Raw genomic sequence first — 12,091 nt, 5'->3', positions numbered from 1 at the left:
GCTGCTGCCAGCTTTAAAGATACAATTCCACAAGTTTCACTAATAAATAGTATTTGGTGTAATACAGATGAAGAACAAGTAGACATGCATTTTGTTCACACTGCATGAAAGCCTTTCATCCTCAAAATGACATTAGTAATAAACTAATAATATTCTTGACAAAAATATTGTTTCCATTTTTAAGGACAGTAATTATTATTCAGTTATCCATAGGTAACTGATAATAACTGCAAAACCACTCGTTAGAATTTCAAATTTAATATTTCAAAATTTATAGAAAATTTGCAGTAACAAAAGGGGTTCTCTTTGGAAAAATAGAAATTTTGATCATCATAGTTAAAGGATGGAAAATGTTTACTTTTGACCTCTATAATGCACCAAGGATATTCACTTTTACATCGGAAACCACCCCCAAAGTTTGAAATTGAAGCATTATTTTGACTAGTTATGCTGTACACAGACACAAAAACAAACATAAAAAAAAAAAAAATAACACATATCATTATAAAATCAATACATTCATCACTTCGTTCAGAATCTAAAAATAGTATATGATTTAAGGTGGTAAACACTACCACAGAATAAATTATTATGTGACACTGTCTTTTATTTATTTTATTTTATTTAATTACGTTGCGATACTACTGATACCTGTAAAGAGTAAAGTATCAATACTTTTCTTTCGATAAAAGTACTTTTTGTATCGATACCATGGTTTCGATACTTTACTCATATCGATAAAAAAGTACTGATATCGAATCATTTATTTACCGCCAAATCATCTTCGAATAAAATAGTATTAAATAATACTATTGTAAAAATGTATTTTATGAATACTCACAAAATAGTTAAATACAAATGCAAGTGTTTTTTTTTTTAATTTTTATACTTTATAATTATAAATCCAATCTCATTTAATACCTTTAAAATGTTTTTTTTATATAATTATATAGCCTTGACAATAATGCTCTTCATAACTACTTTTAGTTAAATGTTAGAAAAATGTCATATTCTAAAATAAACCAAGATTTTGAATTCTTTTTAAATTGAAAAAAAGAATGCAATTTAAGCCCCATTTACACGGTGACAGTACTGCCGCGCCGTGACAGTTCTTTAACATTGACTGTCACCGTCACCGTGTAAATGGGGCTTTAGTGTAAAAAAAAGGTTTTATTCTCATAAAGTCATATCGGTCCTCATAGGCGCCCGCAGAAATTTTTCTAGGGGGGGGGGTAAATGTTAGGATTTGAGGATAAATATTATAATTTTAGTAATTTTACTAGGTGTTTTAAAACAATAACCTTTTTTATTATACTTCAATACTTGTATACAATTTATTATATTTTATTATGTTACAACTTGTTTTATACTTTAAACATTCAATTTAAAAAAATATTTTGAAAAATCCAGTGGGCAAATGCCCCAGCTTGCCCCCCTCTGCGAGCGCCTAAGTCGGTCATTTTATTTCGATATTAAAACTCATAATATGAGTATTTTCATTCGATTCGATGCCAAGTAAAAGTATCGATACTTTTCTTTCGATATCACGTCCCTAATAATAATTGTCCGTCTACTACATATAAAATATTTTATATCTGTGACTACAACTTACTCACTTATCTTTTATTTACAACAGTATAGTATCACAGATTATATGATAATTTCATATATTTTATGCACGGACTAAGATATATTATGAATTATGACCAATGAGTAATTAATTAATTAATGACCATTATTGAATATTGACTCACGTAGTGTGGTAGTCACGTTTCCCGGAGCACAGATACGTCAGATACATCTTCAGGTTACTACTCAGTACTCTCTAGTACTGAATATCTTGATCTGAATATACATTCACCATTTTCTTAATATTATGTTCATTTTCATTCCATCATGGTTTATTAAACTTGAGTTATTTACTGGATTTGATAAATAAAAATATTAATGTGATGTAACAATAAAAATTTGTATTATAGTATTTCAATTATAATTTTACTTTATGACTGATGTTATGCTGTGTTATTATTTTATTAATTAAAATTAAGAATGTCAAATCTGTGTAGAGACGATTTTGATTCGGGTCCTAAACATGTATTTTCTATTGAAGAAGGGCTATGGCTAGGTAATAACAAAATTAAATCACATTGTAATGCACATTTTTATGAAAATAATATTAAAAATAATGCTACTATGTGTTTATTATAATGTATTTGTTCGAAGAAACACCTAACTTGTGAAGTTATTGCCTAATTATATTTTAAATATGTCTGTCTTTATATATATTTAAAATAAACTGATAAACATATTGTTTTAATTCAGGAAACCTAACAGCTGCAATAGATTTATCATTTTTAAGAAGCAATGGAATAAACTATATAATAACGGTGGATTCTTGTCCATTGCCGGAAATTATATTAGATCTGAGAGACATAAATGTTAAATATATACAAGGTAAATACATTTTTCTAATAAATCTTAATTTGAATTGTTTTAACTCTAACCTAATCCATCTATGTATATTTTATATTCAATGAGTTATTAAATCGCATCCCCATTAAGTAGATCAAATAATTTAGATTATGCGGTATTCTTATTATTTAGTTGACCATTATAAGGTTTTAAATTTAATCATTTAAATTACACGTGCTTACAGTTACTGATATGGAAGGAGAAGATCTTTTAAGCCATTTTGATAGCGCATATGAGTTCATAAAAAAAGGTCAAGAAACAAGTTCTGTTCTTGTGCATTGGTGAGTACAATTATTTATTTAAGTATTAATGTTATAATCTATTCAAATTTTACTAAACCATGTAAAAAAAAAAAACGTATTGTTGTACTGCTTTCAGCTATTATGGAATATCCAGGAGTGCATCAATTATTACAGCTTATATTATGAAGAAGTATAAAATTAGTTTTGATGATGCTTTCCAAAGGTATGTAGAAATATATTTATTAGGTAATGATAAATAAATACATTATGACTGTCCAACTTTTTTTGACCCTTCTTAGGAGAAATATTATGGACTAAGCATATTTGAAAAATGGTCTTCATGTGTATTTAAAAATTTCAAAAATCTGTATTTTAATAAATGCATAATTTAACCATAAAAATAGGATGAACATACTTAGAAAATCAGCCTGTATATAGATAGTCATTGTTATTTATTATGAATAAGATTTCAGTTCATAGCTTGTGTAGCTTTCTGTTGTAAATATTATATTATATACCTATAGCTGTTCATTGATTATAAATAGTTGTAATTTATAATCAATAATACGTTTAATTACCTATTCTATTGACTGTCAATAGTTATGGATAGAAGGATGAATGTAAACATATTTTATTACAAAATGTTCATAACTTTATCTCCACCGTTGTGTTAGGGCATTGAACTTGACTGTGAGCATATAATTTATTCTAACATTTCTGAAATTGATTTCAATAGTTATAATAAGTGATTTCAGTTTATTTTATTTCAGTAAATTAATACGGTATATTTTTAGAAGTAACTATTGATTTGTTTTAGAGTTAAAGTTAAAAATGCAGCTGCATTACCAAATATTGGATTTCAAGCACAACTTAGTTTGTATGAAACTCTTGGATGGAAAATCGACAAAAACAATATGCAATTTAAACTTTTCAGACTAAAAATAGCTGCTAGAAAAGTAAAAAAAGGTTTGTAATTTAATTGAATAGTAAAATAAAATTAGTTATTATATAGGTAACTGATGTTATAAGCATTTTATAGAATAAAATATACCCATAGGTATGTTAACAATAGAAGGTTAATCTAAAATATAAATTGTTTACAAATATCATCAGAAGTGTCATTTATTTCAGAATTTCGCATTATTCGAATTTTTCGAAATTCCAAAAGAATTAACAATCATAAACTAAGTCTTCTTAAAAAAGAGATTTAAAATTTATTATCAATTGTAGATTCACACTTTTTTCGTGTCATTGAGTGGCCCCTAAGTTCCTATTTTAATACAATTATTAAGGTTATTCTTATTTAAACAATTCTGATCAGTAATAAGCATTTAAAAATTTTACACAAAATATTACACAGGACTTAATAATATAGTATCTTATTATAGAAGTATAGTGGTCGCAAAAATTTATTAATACTTGCTTCAAAACTAACATATCAAAACGAGTTCATGTAAAGCTCTTAATAATAATTAATAGGTCAATTCATCCTAATATTAAAAATAAAAGTTTAAAATGAATTATTCTGAAACATAAAATTTGATATTATGCTAGTATTAGTTAGATAAATACAATGTTTTCTTTGAGGTTTTTATATTATTATTTATTATACATTGATTATATTTCCAAGTCCCAAATACCATACTTATTATTAATTATAATAATACTATAATATATTGCTTATAATTAATAATCCATTCAAGCAATTATTGTCCCATTTATAAAATTTGGTTAACAACTATTTATGTCAGTGTAACTAACAATTAATCTGGGTAACTATCTTTAATGTTTACGTTAGTACCCAACCTAGTGACCTTACTTTAGTAAATTTGTATGATAAATTAGTATTTTGTAGTTAAGCATTTTTCTTTTACACCCGTAATAAGTTGATTTTACATATCTAAATGAGTAGCTTCTTGTGAGTTAAGCTAATATAATAATGTATCCCATAGGCGTGTCCACGGGGTGTGCAGGGTATGCACCTGTACCCTCTGCAATTTCAAGTGGCACCATGAATTATTAAGAAAAATTATTCAAAAAAGGGGGCTAGGGACTATTAGCCCCTTGTGTAAGCACCAGGTTGTACCCTCTGCGTCAAAGGTCTAGACACGCCTATGATGTATCCATTCGGTTTAAGTTCATAGGGATAATTACAAAAATTATTATTCTACATTTGAACATCTAATGTCTTCAACATTTTATCATTAATTCTTATAAAAACATTTTTTTTTTAATTTCCAGTAAAAAAAAACTAGTGAGAAATCTTATATTAAATCTAATATTTGAATCACACGTTTTTTTATTTGAAGAATTTATTTACAATTTGCGTTTGATATGAGGAAGGAGGCCAACCAGTTCTGGAATCCAATGTGAAATTATTTTAGGTTAGCAAATCTCTGTAATATTGTCTCTTGAGCCTATGTATGGAATTTATGGATTGAGATATGGGACACTAATGCGTTAGAATGGGGAGATAGTTTTTAGAAAGATCTGTAGTGTTAGGTTAGGGTAGGTGGCTAATTGGTTGACTGACTCAATTTTTAGGTCAGAGTGTAATACATTTTTAAAACTTAGGAAATTAAATAAAAAAAATAATAATAATAATTTTAAAATTGAAGTGATTTTGATGAATATTGTAAAAATGTGTATTTAAATATATTTTATTTGCTAATAGAACAATTTATGAAGTATCTAACGTCATATTATGTGGGTTGTTCCTCACAAACATAATTTTTATATTAGTGAAATCAAGAAAAAAGTTATACTACAATTGCCTATAAATAATACATAAAGAGCTAAAATGTTATTTGCCATGTCTAAAATATGTCGATTTAAATATTTGGAGAACAAACTCAAGTCCATTGTTACTGATTTTTTATGGTGTGGTGTGTTAATATGCCTGTTCTTCATTAATTTTAATTTTTGTTTTTCCCAATTATTGATTATAGTTGTAAGTTTAGGGATTTTTTCTTAGAACTACATAAGTACTAACTAAACCCAAATGGTTGCCAAAATCTTTCCTAAAAGTTTAAGGTCAAAAATTTGTTAACTAAAAGCAAGTGAACAAAAGAGAAACACACATCTTTGTATAATGAGAAATTAAAAAATTGTATGTTGGTAATTTTATATTTTCGTTCTAGTTAAAATTTTGCCACAAGACTGTATTGACGTAATTAAAGCAGACCCATCTCTAATATGTGCTAGACCAGATCCAAAAGTTTATAGATGCCGTAAATGCCGGTAATATTTTAATTCTAACTAATAATTGTGTATAATAAATTAATATTCATAGCCTGTTTAATATTATTATTATTTTAGAAGAATTTTAGCTTTACAATCAAATTTATTACCCCATTATATCAATGAAAAATTGTCGTGGAAAGATTCAAAACTGTCTTCAGATTATGCAGGCTCTCAACAATGTTCAGACACAATCTTTATTGAACCGATGACTTGGATGTCAGTGAGCCAATCTGAAAGTGGAAAGATCAACTGTCCAAAATGTCAATCTAAACTTGGTTCTTATAGTTGGACAATGGGATGTCAATGTCAATGTGGTGCCAAAGTATCTCCAGCATTTTATTTTGTGCCATCTAAAATAGATTACAGTGGATTTTTACAAAATGTTCAGGTTACTGTTTGAAAACTTATTATCTCATCATTGATCATCTTGTTAATAGATATTAAATATTATTAAATTGTTGATATTTAAGACAATAACCCAATATACACTTAACCAAAGACTTTTATTCATAAAAGTAAAAATTAGGTCATTAGCATAAACTTAATCTAAATACACTTAAAATATTAGTATATATTTTAATAATATTATACCAATTAATTATTATTACTTTATTATGAAAAAATTTTAATAAAATAATCAATAAAAATATAATTTAAATCTAATTACATTTATTTTTATCTCAGAATCTGTATGAAACACTACCCACAAATTCAACCAATTATTTTATTAAAATCGTAGTTATCTAAATGACAAACTAATATTTTGTGATGAATGTTAACAGGCATCCATTAAAGTGTTAATAGAAAAATTATATATATATATATAATGTAGATTAAGTACCTACGTGGAAACATTTTTTTTTTTTTATTATGACCGAGAATATATTACTATCACTCCGATGGCAATATTTAATATAATTATTTAATACCAAATTTTGGTGCCATTACCATAATTTATAACAGATATATTTTATTAATTATGTTGATAATTAGCTAATTCAAACTATTCAAAATTTTAAGTTTTATCTTTGATCATTTTATACATACATTATTTAGTATTTAAATATATTGCAGCATTATAATGAATAATGTTAAAGATTTCAATAACAGTATTGATATTTTAGTCACTGTATAATTCCTTTTTTACGGTATTTTATTTATATTATATACAAATCACTGGCACAATTATCAGGGCATGAGTTTTATACCCATTGTGTTACCTTTTATTTATTTTATAATGCTATTAATGGGCAATATACTGAATGATTTTTCAACATGTCACTTAAATTTTTTTATCTTCACTTTTAGATTGTTAATACTCATATTTTTAATTTTATAATCTAGAGCAAAATAATTTTGGAGTTTTTCGATGTAGAAATATCAAGTTTTTAACAATTAGTTATTTAGATGTAGAGCACATATTTTTATGCATTTAAGCCGCCGTCACACAATGAAACGCGATAGTTATTATCGTGAGATCATTTATCAGCAGAGTGTCATAATGTGAACAGGTTAATAGTCACTATCACACAATTATGTATAAATGGTAGTTATTTCACGACATCAATTATCGCATTTCTATCATCATGTGACCATGTCTAAAACAATATCATAGTATGTAATAAAAATCAAGAAATAAGCAAAAAAATATTGAAAATAAGGTAAATGTAAAAAAACATTGTTTAAAATTATTAAGTCATGAAAAGCAGAATAATTGACTAACTTTTTTAAATGTATTTTAATCATGCTCACCAAAACTAAAACCTTAAGGCTCAGACTTATAATTTAAAACTAATTATTTAAATTTTGATATGAAGTATTCCAAAAATATTTTGTTTTGATATATAAAATTAAATGTTATACTTGTTATCATTCAAAGGTTTAAAAAAATATCATGTTATGTTTGAAAAAAATAAATCACTTTATAATTTGAGACATATTATTGGATTAATATATTCTTATTATTTATTTGATAAATAAGAATGTCAAATAAAAAATTAATATAATTATTATCATAGGTGCAAAATGATTTGATTTGGTGGTTGGAGCCGGAAGGGACTTAAGCCCTGATTTTTTATACATTAACTTTTTAATAGTTTGTGGGACACTTAATAAATAATTGATAATAAATCATAAATTATAACTTGGAGGGGGAGGGCTGAACCTCCTGTAATTTGTGCCTATGATTATTATACTATTTTGGTTAAAAAAATTATTCCAAACTTTTTACAACTTATCATTAAATTAAATAAATTTACAAATTATATATAAATTTATATTTTAACTTACATGTTATTAATCTATAAGACTTATTAGGTAACTAATTAAAACATAATTTTAAAGATCATTTACATTTATTTATTTTTTTAACATTCAAATATCATTCATAATTATAAAAATATGTGTGTATACAATTTAATATTGATAATCAATGTATATTTTTTTCTATTATAAAAAAATATTTTTAGTATTTATTTAAATACATCATTTCTTATAATTTGTTATGTATAAATGTTTGTACACATTTTTTATTAAAATTATTAATCAAGTTACTCATTTTTAAAAGGTTAAACAATATAACTTAGTTAATTGTGACAGATCATAATAAATCACATTTACTGGCATTTAACATTATTTTTCTTTATACTTTGATAAAATTGTAAGCAATTTAAATGGATAATTTTTATAAAATATTAACAATTTCTCTAGTTGAATATTATTGTAATTAATTGATTTTTGATCTCCCAAAAAAACAAATGTTTAATAATCCAAAAATAACATAGTTTGTTTTGAAAAATATATAAAAAAAAAAAAACAATGCAGTAATGTAACATTACATTTAAATAGATGCTATGTTTATTTTTTACCATTTATAATTATGTAAATAATGATATATAATTAAAAAAAAAACATCATCATTTGAATTTTAGTTCTTATATTATTGATGATCTTTAGCAATCAAAAATGTATATTGAGCAAGGTTTTTTTAACTCCATCTGTACTTGTCCAAAAAATATCTGACTTCATTTTAGAAGATTTTAAGCAATTTAAAAATTCACTAATAGAACCACCAACACCAAAATAATAATTTTTAGCAATTAATAAAATACTTCCAGATGGTTTTAATTTTTTTTCAAATAATTTGATAAGCTTCGTATAGTTGTTCACATTGTAGATAGTTTCTGATGTCAAAATTAGATCGTAAGTATCTTCATTAAATGTAGTAAATGATTTCCAATCACCTGAATAGTACTTGCAATCTTCTAACCTTTCTTTACAATTAACTAATACATTACTCATAGTTGTATTGGTTAATACTTCTTTATTAAAATCTTGAAAGTCTACATTTCGAGCTCCAGAAATTAATGTAAAAATGCCTAAAAGCCCAGCACCACAGCCTAAATCCAAGACTGATTTGTCTTTGTAGTACATGTCATTATTACTTAGATATTCTAAGAGATCAAGAGTACATTCCCAAAGTTTAAATCCTCCTTCATAAGTGCCAGGAATGAGATCCGAATTGTATGTATTGGGAAATTCATGAATTAATTTTAAACACTTATTTCCAATGATCAATTCTGAGAATGGCAAGGTGGTCAATGAATAAGAACTAGTTAATTCTTCTGTTTTGACCACCTCGTCATAATTTTCAGAGCATTCAGACGCATCCAACTCATCCGCATTAAAATTGAACTTGAACATTTTTAAACATCAATTTCATCTGAAAAAATGAATACACTTTTGAGTAATTTCTTACAATATTATGATTTCAATTTTTATAATGAATATTTTAACTTATAATATGAAAAATAAAATACATTTTTATTTATTTATATCTTTTTACTATGAGGTACCATTACTATGCGGTAAGAACCTAATAATTAATAATATAATAAACCGATATACCAATCATACACATTTCTACATATATCATTTCATATGTTGTCTTTAAAATGAATTTTAAGGATTTGTTAACTCAAGTACCAGATATAAATGCCAGAATTCTAGTATGCTAAATTCTATTAGATTATTAGATTAAATAATTAGCTGAATGGTTCAAAATTACCAATGAATAGTATTGTATATTTCATACACTCTTGGGCTCATGAACTTACAATATGTATATTTATTAATTATAATTTTTTTTTTTTAAATATTATATCAATATATCTACTCACACGATAATTTGAAATTAAAGGGATTGAGTTTCAAATTTGATTTATAGAGGTTTTCTATTCACCAATTGTTCAAATAATAGAGGAAAAAAATTAATTCAAATTAAAAAGAGGTGAAAAATGTTATGTATGTACATAATACATATGTACATTTATTTACTATAAAAACATATCATATTTTACTACTTACTTTTTATTAATTGACATTTATTTATTATATTATTACATTTTACAAATTAAAGAAATCTGTTAATTTTTTTTTTTTTTTTGATAAATTGCTGGCCACAATCTGGTCCAGAGCATTGTTTAACTTATTAATAGCAAGATTTTGATTAGAATTATTGAGGTTTGTGGAGTAAAAATTTTAATAATAGAGTGTGTTTTTTTGAAAGACATTTTGAATTATCATGGGGACCAGAATACATGTATTTTTTTCTAATTATAGAGGTTTTTCAGGGAACTTGCGTTTAGTTCGATTTATGGAGTTTTTCGAATTGTCGAGTGACTACTGTATCATAAAATTATTATCATTATTGAACAAATAAATAAATAAATACATTAGTTTAAATTTATGGCATATATAGGAATTTGGTCGGGAAGGGGTGTTATATGTTTTTAGCAAAATCTGTAAGCCTAATACAATAACCTACTCCACCAAATATAAAATATTAACAGTAAAATAAAAGTTTTGGGGGGGATCTATCCCCCTTATCCCCCCTTAGTTACACTTCTTATATGGATGGCAGGGCCATGACAAACAAGTACCTGTAAAATAAATCTGAAATTAAAAAAATGTTGTATTCACATATTCTAATTTAGATATTTAATATGCATTCAAAATAAAACAATACCATGAATCTTTAGCATAAAAATGTTAATATGGCTTTAATTTAATGTGTAACCTACCTTACAAGCAGAGATATAAATATGAGAACTCTAATTATCTAAATTGAATGGAGAATGTTGAGAACAGCACATTTTTTAAATATTGTAATTGGGACTTATAATCAAACATTTTAAAGATTTTGATGGATATTAGAATTCAAAATCTTAAAATCTCATGAAAATGTGAGATATTATTGAGATTTAACACTAATGAAAACTACCATGAACTTATCTGAATGTTGGTAATATTCTAAAAAACAAAATAACAAATCCCAAAAATTTGTGAGTAAAATTTCGGGAAAACATGAACTAAGTTCATATTTATAATTCAAAAATAATATTGATGTATTTTTAATTATTTCAACATTTATAAATTATTTTATGTTTATTTTTAGGTAGATCACACACTTAAAAAAATGAAATGATGAATCATAGTTTCACTTATATTTATGTTATAATAATTAAAATATATATAATATTATTTATTAATATTATATATAATATTAAAATAACCTAACACACAATTTTCATTAAAATACATAAATACCAATAGAAAAAAAAACATTAATGTCCACACATAAGCAACTACAGATTCTAACAATATTAGTTTTATATTCATTGTGCACTACATAATAACTAGGTAGTAAAACATTAAACTACATTTAATAGTTAAAACAAAACATATATTGTAATAATGTTCTTTTGATTTAAAAATCATTCCAATTAAACTTACATCTCAATAAGCTACACAAGAACTAAAATAAAAATAAAAATTGATTTTTAAAAATGAATGATTAACAATATTTATTTTACTAACCTCCTCACTATTGAAGTTGTTTTGTACATCGTACAAAAAATTAATTATTCAGTAAAAAAAAATGTAATATTATTATAATATTCTTGATACAATATTTACACAGACCAATAAGTTTCTACTATTAAGTATATATAATAGAGCCAGCCTTTTTTAATTAAATTTTAAATTTCAATAAACGTACTTGCTTAAATTCAAAATTGAATTTAAATTTAAAAGATAAAATAATAATTTCCTACAGTAACTAATATACATTTTTC

At 24.8% G+C, this 12,091-nt stretch overlaps 2 protein-coding genes across 3 annotated transcripts; one reads left to right on the top strand and one right to left on the bottom strand.

Moving 5' to 3' along the window:
• Positions 1-1,617: 1,617 nt before the first annotated feature.
• Positions 1,618-7,233, top strand: LOC107162351 (dual specificity protein phosphatase MPK-4-like). Of its 2 annotated transcripts, none has more exons than XM_089221990.1 (7): positions 1,618-2,125; positions 2,323-2,454; positions 2,657-2,753; positions 2,851-2,937; positions 3,532-3,680; positions 5,855-5,954; positions 6,036-7,233. In XM_089221990.1, exons 1-7 carry the CDS (start codon positions 2,050-2,052, stop codon positions 6,355-6,357), a joined length of 963 nt encoding a protein of 320 aa, XP_089078116.1. In that variant the 5' UTR covers positions 1,618-2,049; the 3' UTR covers positions 6,358-7,233. The 2 variants fall into 2 exon arrangements, with proteins under 2 accessions (XP_089078116.1, XP_089078115.1); XM_089221989.1 differs by having other exon boundaries at positions 1,622-2,125; positions 6,033-7,233.
• A 1,059-nt stretch (positions 7,234-8,292) lies between these two features.
• On the bottom strand, positions 8,293-9,659 carry LOC107162375 (histidine protein methyltransferase 1 homolog). The gene has a single exon (XM_015509247.2). It carries the CDS (start codon positions 9,657-9,659, stop codon positions 8,916-8,918), a length of 744 nt encoding a protein of 247 aa, XP_015364733.2. The 3' UTR covers positions 8,293-8,915.
• Positions 9,660-12,091: the final 2,432 nt, after the last annotated feature.

Source organism: Diuraphis noxia, unplaced genomic scaffold, assembly GCF_037042655.1.
Source record: "Diuraphis noxia isolate RWA-SAM2 unplaced genomic scaffold, SU_Dnox_SAM2 contig0003, whole genome shotgun sequence".
NCBI lineage: Eukaryota > Metazoa > Arthropoda > Insecta > Hemiptera > Aphididae > Diuraphis > Diuraphis noxia.
The sequence above is the reverse complement of the archived record's forward strand: the minus strand, read 5'-3'. Positions and strand labels throughout refer to the sequence as shown.

What these genes read in the sequence shown, in the direction of transcription:
- LOC107162351 (XM_089221989.1), top strand. Translation starts at nt 2,050, where the DNA reads ATGTCAAATCTGTGTAGAGACGATTTTGATTCGGGTCCTAAACATGTA. An exon ending in AAATGTTAAATATATACAAG is followed by an intron (nt 2,455 to 2,656) that starts GTAAATACATTT and finishes ACGTGCTTACAG; the next exon opens with TTACTGATATGGAAGGAGAA. An exon ending in TATAGATGCCGTAAATGCCG is followed by an intron (nt 5,955 to 6,032) that starts GTAATATTTTAA and finishes TTATTATTTTAG; the next exon opens with AAGAATTTTAGCTTTACAAT.
- LOC107162375 (XM_015509247.2), bottom strand. Translation starts at nt 9,659, where the DNA reads ATGTTCAAGTTCAATTTTAATGCGGATGAGTTGGATGCGTCTGAATGC.